Below are 15,299 nucleotides of genomic sequence, written 5' to 3'. Positions count from 1 at the left end.
TGTAAACAATTAAAATGCACTTACCAACAAAGTTAACTGCACACACATATATATATATATATATATTTATATACATATTTTCATGTATATAGATCTGAAAATAATTTTGTTGAACTATCAAAATAATTACACAGAAATTTTAAATATGATGGATAATGCTGCAAAAAATTTTGACATTCCAACAACCAGCTTGAGCGTGTATAATTATTTTTATGGTTCAACACACACGCACGCACGCACGCACACAATTATTTTCAGATCTCTATTTGAATAAATTTTAAGATATTTCTAATGAAATCTTTTCATGAGTAATTGTTAGTATGTTTGTGTTAATACTAACATCAATGTAATATGGATTTGGTTCTAGAATATTATTTTTAAGTGACAATTAATTACGTAAATTTTACGAACACATATATGATATAATACAAGTTTCACATTTTTAATAATCAAATTTTTATATAATCTAGACTTTCATAAATGCAAATAACCTAATTAAAGAAAAAGAAAGAATAAGCACTATCAAATTTAATCTTGAAATGATGTGGAGTGTGTAGTTTAATTGTGTGTGTCTCTTTGTAACACTTAAATAAAATGTATAATAATACAAACTAATAATACAAAGTTGCTTCAAAATTAATGTTGCTATTCACGCTCTCTGTTATAATAGTGACAACCAAGGAGTTTAAACTGATATATAATGAACAGAATTTTTAAAAGTTTGTCATTGCTTGTCCTATCTTTTAGCATGACAGTGGGTTCCTTAATAATGACCACTGAAGGCATAACTTAGCACTCAACACTTACTTATATGTAACATTCACGTATCAGTCTAGGCAATCTAGAATTAAAATCTTATGTTGTTCAATCCACATCATATTAATATTTATATCAACACCAACACTGTTATTTAAACACAATTGTATAAAATATATAACATAATTATATACAAACGCACTTTATGGAGTTAAATCCACATCTATATTTTTTAGAATGTAAAAGTAGTACTCAACACACCGCTGTTGGTTGATTATGCGTCGCGACGAGGGATGTTCGGAATTCGCAGAAGGGTGGACGGTTCGTGAATAATATAGATCGTTGGCGATGGTGCGGCGTTGTTAGGTTTTACTGCTCTCGAGAGGAGCTATCGGACCAGCGATTTATGGGGCGGAAGATCGCGGCTTGCGGAGTCGTGGCAGATTAGTCAGATTGTTTGGAAATTTTCATTGTTTTCTTGCCAACTGGGAAGAGAAGAAGAAAGAGAGGAGGAGGATACCACCATACCGTCACCGGGTACCTTGGCGTGAGCATTCGATCGTTTCCTGCCCACGTACCGGCTTGCTCGGGAAGTCACTCTATTTACGGGCCGTCTTAAGTCGCACGCGAAGCACATGCAAATGCCGCGCGATAAAAGAACAAACGACGCTGCCTTTTCTTCGGTGGCGAACTCGGAGAACCACGGTGGCGCCGTCAACGTCGTCCCTCGTTGTTCCATTGATTTATATTCCTTACCTAGGCCACGTAACTGCGATCGAGAGAATCTTTTTCGTTAGTGGGTTTTCGCGGTTCACATTATTGAGCTTTAAAACCGAGTCAATTCGAGTTCTCACTCTAATTATCTCTCTTGATTTTACTTTATACAATTTTGTTTAAATTGCAGTAAATTACATTAAAGCTGATTTCGAATTAAGTAAACGAGTAACTTAATCAATCGAACGTTGTGATAAAACATTCAAATTACTGCGATATGATTATTTTATTGTGTTTGTGAAATGTGCAGTGTCAAGATTTCAATAGTAAGTTGACTAAGAAATATTCGACACAAATAAGCGAAAGTCATATTTGGTCAAAGAAGATCTATAATATATTTTTGCGTGAATTTTACAATTTTCCAGCAAATCGCGTTCAAGCGAACTGCTGATTATTTGTCGATAGGACACAATCTTACAAAAGACCTGTTACAACTGTCTAGAACCGATTCGATTCTTGTTGAAATATGTTGTTAAACACACAATTCTAAGAGACTTTTTAGATTGATCCTATTTGAGATTTAAAGAGTTAAACGACTCTTCAGAATTTAATGAGAATGTTTTTAAAATATTCGATTTTTGAAAATTCAGCCCATAAATCTAAAATCCGATATCGAACCGATATAAAAAATTTAATACATATTAATACATATTAAAAATTATTATACATATTTCTTAGATTTTTGTGTTTAACATGTTTCAAGGAGAATCGAATTGATTCTAAATACTTATGATAGGCCCTTTGTTAATCTGAAGCTGCAATACATAATCAAAAATTAAATTAATAAACAATTTAATAATACTAATAAACATTTTTAAAAAATTGAAAAGAATTTAGTGTGAGAAATATCAAATGAATTAAAAACATCGTACGAAGACATGAGGAGTGGAATACGTTTTATTTTGTTTTATAGTATGACAAATGTTATGCTCACTTTATTATATTAGCGCTATTTTAATGCGTTCAAATACAAGAGAGCTTGAAAGTCCGCATCATGATTAAATGGCATATTTCTCTCTTTCCTCCCCCTTCTTTCTCTTTCTGTTGTACTTCCTCGATGAACGGCCACGACAGTCGTATCTCGATATGTGACACGGTCGAGAGAACGGTAATGCGGAACAGCAGCTGCATACAAATGGGGAATTTCGAGGGCAGGAATGCGTTACGGCTTAAAACGGCTTTCCATTCCATTAGATGAATCGCGCGGATAATTAATGTAGTTACGGTCACCCATGATATTCAATCCGCGGAAACCATAAAGCCGCGGCCGTTTAATGTTGTTCAAGGATACTGAGTGCGTGTGCATCGGAGCAATAGCCACATCCATATAGTCACATACATATAGGTAGCCTCAGCTATTGTGTCCTCCATCGGCCTTCCATATACCGCATACATTTCTTTTGTAAAATTATATATGTACAAAGTTGATGTATCATGCCAATTTGCTGCAGGAAACGGTTTCTCAAAAGTAAAGAACGACGTAGGGAATGACTGAATTCAAAGGGATAGAAGGAAATTTAATCCTTTAGATAATAAACAAATTAGACTCATGTTAATTAAAAAAAGAAGGTGACAATCAGATACTAAAGTTATCAGTGCGGTATAAACAATGTGTAAATTATTCATATTTAATTCTGTAAGTATTTATTTTGACAGGACATGCAAAAGATCTCGCACTAATCATATGGGAAAAATAGCTTCAGTCAAATTGGCTGAAACTGATATTTTGTAAATTATGATCAAAAGTCTCCATAAGCAAACCATAAAAATTGGACAGATTTGAAAGTTTTTATTTTGAGTTTAATCGATTTGAAAAGTGTCTTTGTCACTAAATAATTCAATTGCATTTTAATACTTTTGGGCACAGAGTATGATGAATCAATTGATGTAAAGAAAATATATATAGTAGTTGTTTTTAGAAAAAATATACAGTTGCATATTGCAAATTGCAGAATTTTTGAAAAGCAGCTATGTTTTTTTTACAATTGATTCATCTCATTATTTTTGTGCAACATTAAAGTAAAGTATCTCAAAATGAATAGTTTAGCAGATAAAAGTACTTTTTAGTTTAATTAGACCCAAAATGGTAATTTCCAAAAGGTGCCAAATTATCCATTTTTAATGGTTGTACTTATGGAGACTTCTGATCAGTATCTAATAATCTATAAAATATCACAGTTTCAATCAGTTGGAATAAATCCATTATATGATTAGTGCGGGGTCTTTTTGCATATTAAATTATTGAGAAGTTAAGTATTAATCAATGAGAAATTATTTTTTGACAAACATAATTTTAGATCTTAAATCCAAATCTCGTATCAGATTAGACGACGATCGGGTGGTAAGCGTCGTTTCTGCGCCACCATTACATGACTATTCTCCCGCATTGAGAGATATATCTCGTAGGGCAAAGTTCTGCCGGAACATCAAAAATTGGCGTGTTCCCTCGGGGTGGGAGCTAAATCATTTAAATTTCTGCGCAAACGACCGCGCGCACATGCGGGCAGAACTCACACTCCACTCTTCTGGTGGAAAATTTAAAAAATGATGAAGGGTTGAGGGGAGGAGAGAACGAGAGAAGAGCAAAAAAAACGTGAGGAAAGGGTATTATCCAGCTAGCGAATGGCCCGAAAGTTTCGCGTCGAGGGTGATCTCACTCGGAACTATCCTCAAACTATCATCAAACTATCGTTGCTACTGACCTTGTTTTCGAGCTGCGCCGACTGTACGACGTGCCGAAAATCTTGCGGAAGTTCACCGTCTTCTGAATGTGTGCGTTCGACAAAGGAATCTCTATTTTAATAGTTCTGTTTGCTTTAGATGTTACTATGCCGAAATGATGGTACTTCGTTTCATCGATTTGCTTTATTGAGCGAAAATGTCACGATTTCAGCATTAGAATTGAAAATTTTATCGAAAATTATTGTGAAAAATAGAATATAATTAAATTTTATAATATTAAAATCCCACCACCAAAAAAAAATTGTATATCTAATATAAAATATTAATTACACATTTCTGAATTGTATTCGAATAATTTTTAATTTTATTGACGCTACATATTTGAATTTCTAATAAAAGTGAGATTTTAATATTTTTCAAATATTTATAGAAATATACACATATATAGCATTTGTGGTTTTTGTTTTTATATTATGCTTTAGATTATTACAATGATATCAGTGAGTTTATGAAATTTAAAATCCTCGCTAGCTAAGCCGGGAAATGTTTGCACGCGATATCGAGAATGTCCTCGAAGAGGATTTACATTTTTATTTCCCGATATACTACAAGCTCGTTTTTGTTGATGGGGATTACCGCCGATCAACGATAGCACGTGTAGTGAAAATTAACAAAAAATTGCGCGCCGACAACGCTTTCGGGGATTCCACGTCTTCTCTTTTTTTTAGCTTTGATATCATGCATTTACGATTATACATGAATATTTTGTAAATATTTAATTGGCTTATCTTTTAAAAGCTACTTTAATAGAATTTAAAAAACACCTCGATCTTATGTTATTTTTAAATAAATAAGTAACAAATAATATATGGCACAAACAATGTATAAGTCCGATAAATAACTGGTAAAATATAATTTTGCAAAACATTTTTGCGCACATTTAATAAAATCACTTAAAGTGAACTTATGCCATTTTTAAATTAAATCACCCAATTTGATCGTATTTAGATCAACTGTGTTCATCGTATCTGCCAGGATTTATTTTACTGTTTACGAAGATTGATCTAGCGTATGTGTGTTATATCTCGCAAATAGTATCCTACGTGATGTTCTAGCTCATAGAGAGAAGAGAGAGACTGGTGAATCGGGAACGTCATTTGTAGAATATTGGAGTACAATCTGGTCGATTGCATTCTTCGAAACATTCGATACTCAATGGCAGAGGGACCAGAAATACGAAAGCGAGAGAGAGAATCGAAGACCAATGGAGATCTTGGAAGAAGATAATATACCGTGGCACGAAATAGACTTTGAATCTGTTCGTGTTTTTAAATCATTCAATATCACATTTATTGCCAGAAATATTTTTTTAGACGATAACTAGTGTGAGAGAATGTGAAACGAGAAAAATACAAAAATATTAATTTAATTTGTGCTATACAAATGTTGTATCAGTTTTATTCTTTTCTAATAATATAATGAAGAAATTCTTTTATCTCGATTGCCATTAATTAAACATTGCTATTTTTTTTAAATAAATTTCTCATATCTCTACAGAAAGAACGATTTTGCCGAAGTATCTAAAAAATTAATTGAATACACAATTAACAGATATGAAAATAATTTTGTTGAATCGTCAAAATAATTACGTAGAACGCGTAAGTGTTAATAATAATGCTACAAAAGTTTATAGCAATTACATTTGGCCGTTCTATATAATTATTTTGATGGTCTAAAACAAAATTATTTTCAGTTCTTTCTGTACATTGAAAAAAAGTTTATTAAATACATATTTAATAAATACATATTTAATAAATACATATTTTTTTTACTTACAGTAAACAAATATTTATTATCTTTTTACAGTATACGTTTTCAAAGAGAGAGAAAGGGAGAGAAAAAGAGATTTCAATTTATAAATAATTTTCATTTGCATTTAGGGTCACTTTGATCAATTCCGATTAACTTTGATCGACGATTAGTCTATTGGAATTGATCAATCGCATTTGTCGCTTAAGGCGCCTTCGGACGATATGACCAACGTATGCCAACATTAGCAAATATCATGCATGTGATAGCTATATCGTCTGAAAGCTCCTTTAACGACAGATGCAATTGCAATGAGCTAACTATCGATTAAAATTAATTGGAGTTGATCGAAGTGATTCTTGGTAATTTTACAAAACTCTTGCTTTTGCGATTTTTTGTATAAGATATATGATATTTTCAAAAGAAAGTAATGCACATTTGACACATGTTACTGTAAACAAATAGATGAATTAAAAGTTCTCTATTGAGATAAAACGTAATTCTGTGCGTATATAGAAAATATCCGAGCACTATTGTATTGATACGCTATTCAATGTTTTTCAGCGCTCTATCTGATTCCAACAAGATCTTATTTCCAATGGAGAATACCGACAGACAAATCCGTGTATCGAGAATTTTAGAGAAAATGACGTATCTTCAGATTCAGTTTCGAGCAAGCTCCTGTTTCGTTGAAGTATCCTGTATCAGCAGAAGGATGCGGTGAATGCATTCCGGGATCGATTTTATCGAGGATATGTATACGCGCTTAATTGTTGTTGACAGAAGTTACTTTAATTATGCAACGGTGATTGAATTTTACATTACGCCACGGATTAATTCACGATTCTTGATACATCTCTGAAATATAGATTAGTGTTTAAACTGTCTGTGGGATATAAATTAAATCGATCAATAGGTATGAGAGAGAACTATTTAAAAAAATAATTTCTAGAAATAACGTTGAAATATAAATCTCTACATTTTCGGAGATTCTAATTTGAGTCCTTATTTTAATAATTTTGTAATTATACAGCTGTCTGCGAATTTAATTCAAATTCTGAACATTCGTACAAGTTTCATAAGTAGCAAAGACCGCGTTATAATCAGAGAATACGAAATAGAAACGGGCGTAATCAGGCAACTTGGGAATAAGTAGAAATGATCACGCTATGGTCAGACCGAATGGAACATAAAATTGATATTGATAATAAACTTGCCTGTATTCTTACATATTATTTAGGTTTCATTTAACATTTGCAATGCTCACGAGTATTATTTCATCCTTCTTGTCATCACATATTAAACAAGGACGAAATGATACATGCAAACATTATACGAACGTTAAGTGGAGCGCACTCTTAATATACAGCCTTGACTAAAAATATAAAACATCATAATTGACATAAACGTTCTATATTTTACGAAAAGTCTCATTTTTTCTTTAATGAATTCTAAATAAGGATATCACACTATTAACAGTTTTTTATTGGAAAATGATGAATTCGCGTTTCGTTTACAGCAACGTGATTTCCATTCAATTTAATGAATCTCAAGTCAGTAAGTTTAATTATTAAAATTATAAATTTACTATGTTTCAATATTTCGAAATAGTCAATATTATCCTGGAATTAAAAAATGGAAGAAATAATCTCTCTCTTTCTCACTTCTTCTCACGAGTATAGATTTAGGATGCTTCTTTTATTCTAATCGGTTTCACCTCAAGTCTATGGACGACATTATGGTTTTCTCATTACTGTGTATATACGACATAATCCTTTTCATCGTTAACCGATCCGATTCGGTTATGTCCGACGTGGCTGCCGTCAGTGCGATACGAAAAAAACTATTCGTCGAACTTCTCGGTAGTCTCGCTTTCCTTTTACCTACTCCGGGAGGAGATAGCTTCTAGTGGCTGACAGCTTGCACGAGGGAGCTTGCAGAGAAAGATGATATAGCATCGCGGCAATAGCGGCAGTGGAATGAACTCGCACCTCGTTTGTACCAGCGCAAGAACGCGGTCTGGATACATTGCCCGGCACGTTTTGCCAGCCGACTGATCGGCCAGCCAGCCAGGCAGCTCTGGTAAGATGAATTACATCGGGACGTGATGGTGCCGTCTGCTTACGGTCGCGCTACCGATCGGAATCGCGGAAACTTGTGTACGGATCCCGACACGTCTGCAGCTCCGCCTTGCTCTTTCTCCCATGTCTCCCCCTTTCGTTCGTCTTATCGAAGCTTGCGTGCTCTCGAGCTTTTCCTGTCCCGGTGCTGGAATTGGAGTGAAGAAAGTGCAAGGGGAGGACGGGGGTGAAGATTGATTGCATCGAGTCCCGCGTACAGTCGGTGAAAGAAATCGACGGACGCGGTGCGAATTTCCGTGCGTTTTAAAGAATCTCGCTTGCATCGTGAGAAACGACAAAGGGAAAAGATGTTCCCGATCTCGAATACGCGGATCAACGCTTCGTTCAGGTCGATGGCGGAATATCACTTGTTCTGTTCTTGGTATCAAGCAAGAGAAGAGTACTCCGATAATTGAGGAGGAGGAGGCGAAAGAATTGAACCGTGATAATCTTCCGCGACTGTTACATCAACATCTTTTTCACTTTATTCTTTAACTGTCGATTTATATTTTTGCCATATTCATTGAAAAAATGTCTGGTAATAATAATCAAGCCTACACAGAAAGTACGATTTTGTTGAAGTATTTAGTCAAATAAAATACAGATCTGATAGGGAAGGCTTAGAAGTGATTATCAATGAAATTTGGCTAGGATTATAGATGATCAATCGTTTTTAAGATATTTTAATATTAAATTTATTAGCGGCAGTTTTTATTAGAGTTTATACTCGAGTTCATAGTATTTAAATATTTTTTATTTATTTTTAACAAAATTTTCATCTTAAAGTTTATAAAGTTTATAAAAGTAATAAAAATAATAAAAATAATTAATTTCTTATATATATTAACAATTATTCCTATCATAAAATATTATTACAGAAAAATATTAATTGTTAATAAAGTTTGAACTTGAGTCTCTAAAAGGCTGTTACTATATCCGCTATAAATGCTCAAGTATACATGTTCTAATAAGTTCTAATAAACTGCTAAATTTAATATTGAAATATCTCCGAAATGGTCGACTGTCTACGCCTAAATAGGAGTATAATGATGTTTAGGGAAACACATTCTATAATCCTGCTAAAGTTTCATTGAAATTGGTGAGGACCCTTTCTAAGCCTTCTCTCTATGAAAATAATTATGTTTAATTAGTTGACCCATCGAAATAATTAAGAGTCTTAAGCATGATAAGCAATCGTACAAAAAGGTTTGATATTCTAACAACTAATTTGAGCGCTCTACATAATTATTTTGATGGTCCAACAAAATTATTCTCATATCTAGCTAAATCTTTTCATATCAATAAAATCTTTTTGTGTTAATGATAGTTAAAATTTTGATGAAATAAAATCAAATGTTGATTAAAATCAAGTGTTCGATTAATATAACCAAAATTAAACGCTAATATTGCTTTTCTAAATATTTTGTTTTACTTTTTAATAATTGTCATGTTTGGTAATATTTACTAAATATTGTACTAATACGCTAAACAAAATATAATATATTTGATAGCTATTATCAGACGTTTTTGCAGTCTTTTTTAAAAAAAATATCTACACACAAAATAAATATATGTACAAGTATATTTTAATTCTATGCATCTTTACATCTGACTATGCTTGATTAAATTTTTAATAATAATTATTAAATTATTATAATATTAAATAATTAAAGTTAATTAGTAGAACTTAACTGGAATTTTTCAATAAGTAGATTAGATTAATAACAACTGTTGTTATTATGTTTTGAAAGAGTCCTTTGAATTTGTTTATTTATTTTAGATTAGATTAAGGGACGCACCTCGACTGTCACACCTGGTCGGGGAAATGTTTGAGTCCTCTGGCTGCTATCCGGCACATATCGGAAGAATTCATGATCATCTTTGTACCATTTAACCGAGTAGAGATTGCTTCCACTCATTATTCGCCACTCGCATCTGAGCTCGATCGAAGAACCCACCTCGGCCTCTTTTGGCATCTTGAACTCCACCTTGATATCGCTGCTTGCTGAAACACAAATATATTCATTCATACATCCGCTGTATAAGAAATGACATAGAAAGAATGATTTTGCTGTAGCATCTAAAAATATAACTATATACAGATTATTTTTGTACAAATTAGAAAATATTGTTTCCTTTTTTGATTTCATTAAACTTTTATTACATATACATTTATAAAAATGCTGATTAGCTCGAATCTTGAATGAGAAAAAAAATTTTAACTAATTTAATCGCAGAAAAAAAGAATTTTGAAAAAATATATTTTTATGAAGGAATGAGTTTTAAAGAACTTTTTTTTTGAAATTAAAAAAATTAAATTTCACCATTTATGATTTCATATAAGAGTATGAATACTCATACATTATTTTATTTAGGTTACATTTTGTGCCAAATGACTTCAATGTCATTTAATCGATGCCATAGAAAATAAATCAACACTTTTTACACTTCCAGTTAATTTCTTTTTCATATTGCTTTACATATTATTTATTATAAAAGATAGCATAATAAAAAACTTTATTCAGAAAAAGATGTGAAAATAGTCATATGATTTTCTTCCTCTTTTTAAACCGAAAAACTTTTTTCATTCAGTATCATAAATTTCATTAAATGATGTATACATATATTACGTTACAAATTTTACACATGTTGATAGTATAGTTATAGTCCACTTGATGCTTCGAAATATTCTTTCATTTTTTATTTAGTAAAATTCTATCTTCTGATTAATTAATGAGATACATCGAAATATTTATAAGTCATTCAAGTGGATTATATTCAAATTCTTTATAAGACAAATCAGCCATAACTAATTTTTATGCACTTTTTGTTTCCAAAACTCTTTTTTTTCACGATTAACGATTTCCGTGACAATAACGTCATACACTTTCTACTATGCACATTACGTAAATGAGAACGACGAGCTTTCACGAATCGTGTTCCTCAGCTCGTTATAATTCTTGATCACGAATAGGGCTGCTGATCTCGCGTGGCGCGTAGCATATGCCACTTTCGGGATTCCATTTCGTTAATCCACGGACGCGCACAGAGTGGACGACGTTTGGAATCCGTAGTCGCTTCGCAATTACCATCCGCGTTTGTCAGCCGAGGACAGGCATGGACGGTAAAAGGGTGACCGTGTGTTAAGCGCGAGAATAAATACGCGGTTAGCGGAAGGGTCAAGCGTGATCGAGGTGAATGCCGTTGCGAGTTTCGTACGCGATTCGGAAGTTCCCTTCGAAATTCGAAACGAATGTACTTCGTGCATACATAGACAATAAAACTTACACAGAGTTATTGTGATATTATAGAATGACGTTTTTCAATCGGATTGAAACTTTCGAGTTTAATCGAACAGTGAGAAGAGTGCATTGCATAATTATTAGTAATACTTCCAGTAAAAAGGAATTAACGAATAATTAATGTAATTACTTAACGTGGAAGAGAGAGGAGAAACGCGAATTATGTAACATGTTCAAAATTTACAGGATATTTACTTCCCCAGGATGTAATTATCTCGTCTAGTGTAATAATTAATTTTTAAATTGTGTTATTTGAGATAACGCTGTATATTTGTACAAATAATCATATTATTCTTTTTATTTTATTTATATTGTAATAATTTTGTAATGCCATCGTTGCCAGTAGATAATCATTATTGGCAGTTCTAAATTTATTCAAAATTAGTCAATGAGTGCCAACATAGGTTATTCGTGTATAAAAATATATCAAAAGAACAAGTTATAATACAAATGTTTCAACCCTTACTTTGGATCGTCTTCATATTGACGGATTAATAAATATTTCATTTACAAGAAAGTCAGATTGTTAAGATGAATATCAAATCAGGGAACATCATGAAACTTTAGTCTAAGAATAAAAAGTCAACAGTTGAAGTCTTCAGTATTTGATAGAATATTTGAATTGTGAGTCCAAAGTTAAAATTGATGATAGAAAAGCGATGAAATGTCGGATAAGCACAGAATAAAATTAGTATAATGTGACGTGATATATCCTATACGAACGCAGAATAAAATAAGTGTAATATGTATATCAGAATGTAATGTATGTGAGTTTATGAGGTTATCAGATCTAACAATAAGTTGTTTGTGAATTATAATGAATTGTGTTAAAGAACTGCGGCGAATTCATTCAATCGTACGAAAATGTCAATCGCGTGGAGAGAAAATTTACTCCATACTGGACTGCCAACGATCGCGTGTACATTAATTCTGACGGATGGCTCATAATAACAAAGATCGAGTTAATTTGGAGAATCGAGCGGAGTCGTCGGCCACCCATGGGAGAGCAAGGCGCAACGATCACGAAGCGTGTTGGGTTTAAGTGCGGTGGCCGTTGTCGTTAAAGGTCCATCGAGCGGAATACCTAGAGACCTCGCTTGCTCTTCGCATTCGCTCTTCCGGCCGGTAGCCGCAATTTAGAGTCGCGCGTGTTAAGATTTAATGACGCGCGAATTTCAGTTTGAGGATTAAGATCTCAAAGAGCCGGGGTTGCTCTCGTAAACCTCTTGTGTTCCATACCATATCTGCGAGATTCCGATATGGCGAATAGAAAATAGAGCTTAATATGTAGTGTCAAATAGAAAAGTCATGGAATTTTTTAGTACCATTTTAAGCGACTGCTTTTACAGAAATTTAACTCTTTGGAGTTGATGGTGCACTATTAAATTTATGTCAAATTATGCCTAACTTGAGTTATTTTTAATCACTTTTATAGACCACCACTGTCCCTATTCAATATCATTAATTTAACTGATATGATGAAGTTAAACAATTTAACTAAAAAATAATGTATTAAATTTGACTCTTTAGTTTATTATTTATTAAGTGTATACATTAATATGGACCTTACTTACTTTGAAACTAACAGAAATGTCTGATTTACGTTTTATTATACATATGGAAGTTAAAAGTTGAAAATATTATTTTCAAAATTTTGTTCTTTTTTTTATTTCTAATTTAAGAGATTGGGTTATCATTGATATCCTTTGATAAACAGTACAGATCTATTGAACTACACAATTATATTCTTTATATTTGCAAATTTTAATTGTTATTAACTTAAAATTAATTTTTTTTTACGAGTTACGTTATTTTGGTTCTTAAAAGTTAATTACACTCAAATATGAAATGTTTAATTTTATAATATTAAAATATTTTATTCTTGTCTCCGTTTTTTAACCATTTAAAGATGTTTTAATTTTAAACTTTTTCAATATAAATAAAACACTACGTGTTTTCAATGTAAACATTTTAAACACTGCACTTTTTACATTGTAGTGCCTATTAACAAACATTAAATGAGTTTCGCGGATTCAATGTCAGTAATTGTATTACAAATTTTGATGTCAACTCCGATAGGTTAATATTAGAAGATAAATAGTTAATATTAGATAGTGATTAATTACTCATTTTGAATTTTAAAGCATTGTTGCTCATTGTGCTTTTAATACTCAAAATAGATAATTAATCTATCACTATCTTTCAGTATTAAATTGAATTTTTGTAAAAAGATTTCTGAAATATTCCTTGCAATTAATTAATTATTGAATTATGCCTGTCGAAGAAGCTTTGAACGTTGTGGATTAATATATCGTATAAGAACCACGGAGTGTTAATCGGGGAAAGTTCATCTTCAGATCGATATAGTTGACATGTACATATATATAGATTCGCAATATTCGGAATAGTATACTGACATTCGACGGGACTGACCTAACCCGTCGATGTCAGTCACAGCTGTTTCCGGTGGCGCGGTTTGCGTTTCGCGACGCGTTTTCGAACGCGTCTCCTCTCGATATCTCTCATCCGCGCGTCGTCAATTTCCGTCGTTACAACGACCGAGTCGTTAACTTGCCAATGGAGTTTGACGTCTCATAGCTGAGACTGCATCGTGAACATTTCCGTGCCATTTATCAACGGCACCTGGCGTATTGAAAACTGCTTTACTGCGACGAAGACGGGCCGGCGAGAAGGCGCCGAAAGTATACGGCGCCATCGATTTTAGCTACTTTTTAATCAAGAAGAATTTTAATTACACACAATACACGTGAGACTGTTTCGTTATTGAAACAAAAATTTCGATGATATAATCTGATAAAATTATTTGATACTATTTTCTTCTGAAGCAAAATTTGATATAATTTCTTTTTCGAAATTAATTTTATTTTTAATTTTCTATTATATTTAACCATTTGGAGCTGAAATTTGTAACACAATTATTGATACTGGATTTGTAAGATCTATTTAATATATATCGATTAAAAGTGCATTACTAGTTAATTTCAAAGAACCAAAATGACATAACTCGTCTAAAAAAGAATGAATACTAAATCTAGACTTAAAGTCATGTATGAATAAAAATAATTCATATTTGCAGATGTAAAATAATGAAAATTGAATTTTTTGATATTTTTGTATAATTACGAATTACTATAATAATAGATACGAATATATTAATACAATAAGGCCAAAATATAACGAGCAAAATTATGATATTTAATATATATATAATATTTATTAAATTCTAAACAAAACCAATTTTAAAAAGTACTGTGTTACCTGAACGTTTCGATAAGTGGATAAGTGGATAAGCGGATGATTGTGGAATATTATGATATTTTACTTGTGCTGCATCCTGAAGACAACCATAAAAATTATTTTTTTACTCTTTACGTAATTTTGCAAAATAGTTGGTATTAACTTTGTCTAATTTCAATCCAGCTTGGAGCCCTTTCTTTCAAATGATATAATTGAACCGCAGGTAATAAAATGTGTGCATATCCGACATGTAACAAAAATCCGATATGTTATACTATATACCACTAATTGGTGGTATTCTGTATCTTACTTCCTATTCCATAATTGTAACCTTTTTCCCTCTTGCGTTTTTTTTTGTAAATTGCGTTCTGTATTTGAAAACCTTCCATCTAACGAATTTATTGTATACTAAAAGTAATTATATTATTTGAATATCTATTGAATTATTTCATATATATAAGGCAACGTAGTAACCTCTTCCTTTATCTAATAATGTATTTTTTATTTTAACGTTATTTAAAAAAAAAAAGCTGAATTATTTTTACTCATTAGAATCTTTGTTATCCAAACAATCACTGTATAGTGATTCATTAGAGTC

The 15,299-nt window shown here is 32.1% G+C and overlaps 1 protein-coding gene and 1 long non-coding RNA gene across 2 annotated transcripts in view; one reads left to right on the top strand and one right to left on the bottom strand.

Moving 5' to 3' along the window:
- LOC108752266 overlaps nucleotides 1–9,258 on the top strand; it is a 14,652-nt gene extending 5,394 nt beyond the window's left edge. The window contains exons 2-3 of the long non-coding RNA XR_001939545.1: nucleotides 4,825–4,827; nucleotides 9,181–9,258. This is a non-coding gene — a long non-coding RNA (uncharacterized LOC108752266). The remainder of the gene's footprint in view (nucleotides 1–4,824; nucleotides 4,828–9,180) is intronic.
- Nucleotides 1–15,299, bottom strand: part of LOC108752201 — a 129,462-nt gene that overhangs the window by 110,222 nt on the left and 3,941 nt on the right. The window contains exon 2 of the mRNA XM_018492877.1: nucleotides 9,941–10,146. Within this exon, the coding sequence (XP_018348379.1) occupies nucleotides 9,941–10,146 (206 nt within the window). The remainder of the gene's footprint in view (nucleotides 1–9,940; nucleotides 10,147–15,299) is intronic.

Source organism: Trachymyrmex septentrionalis, unplaced genomic scaffold, assembly GCF_001594115.1.
Source record: "Trachymyrmex septentrionalis isolate Tsep2-gDNA-1 unplaced genomic scaffold, Tsep1.0 scaffold6, whole genome shotgun sequence".
NCBI classification, from domain to species: domain Eukaryota; kingdom Metazoa; phylum Arthropoda; class Insecta; order Hymenoptera; family Formicidae; genus Trachymyrmex; species Trachymyrmex septentrionalis.
This window is presented reverse-complemented; position numbering and strand designations above follow the sequence as displayed.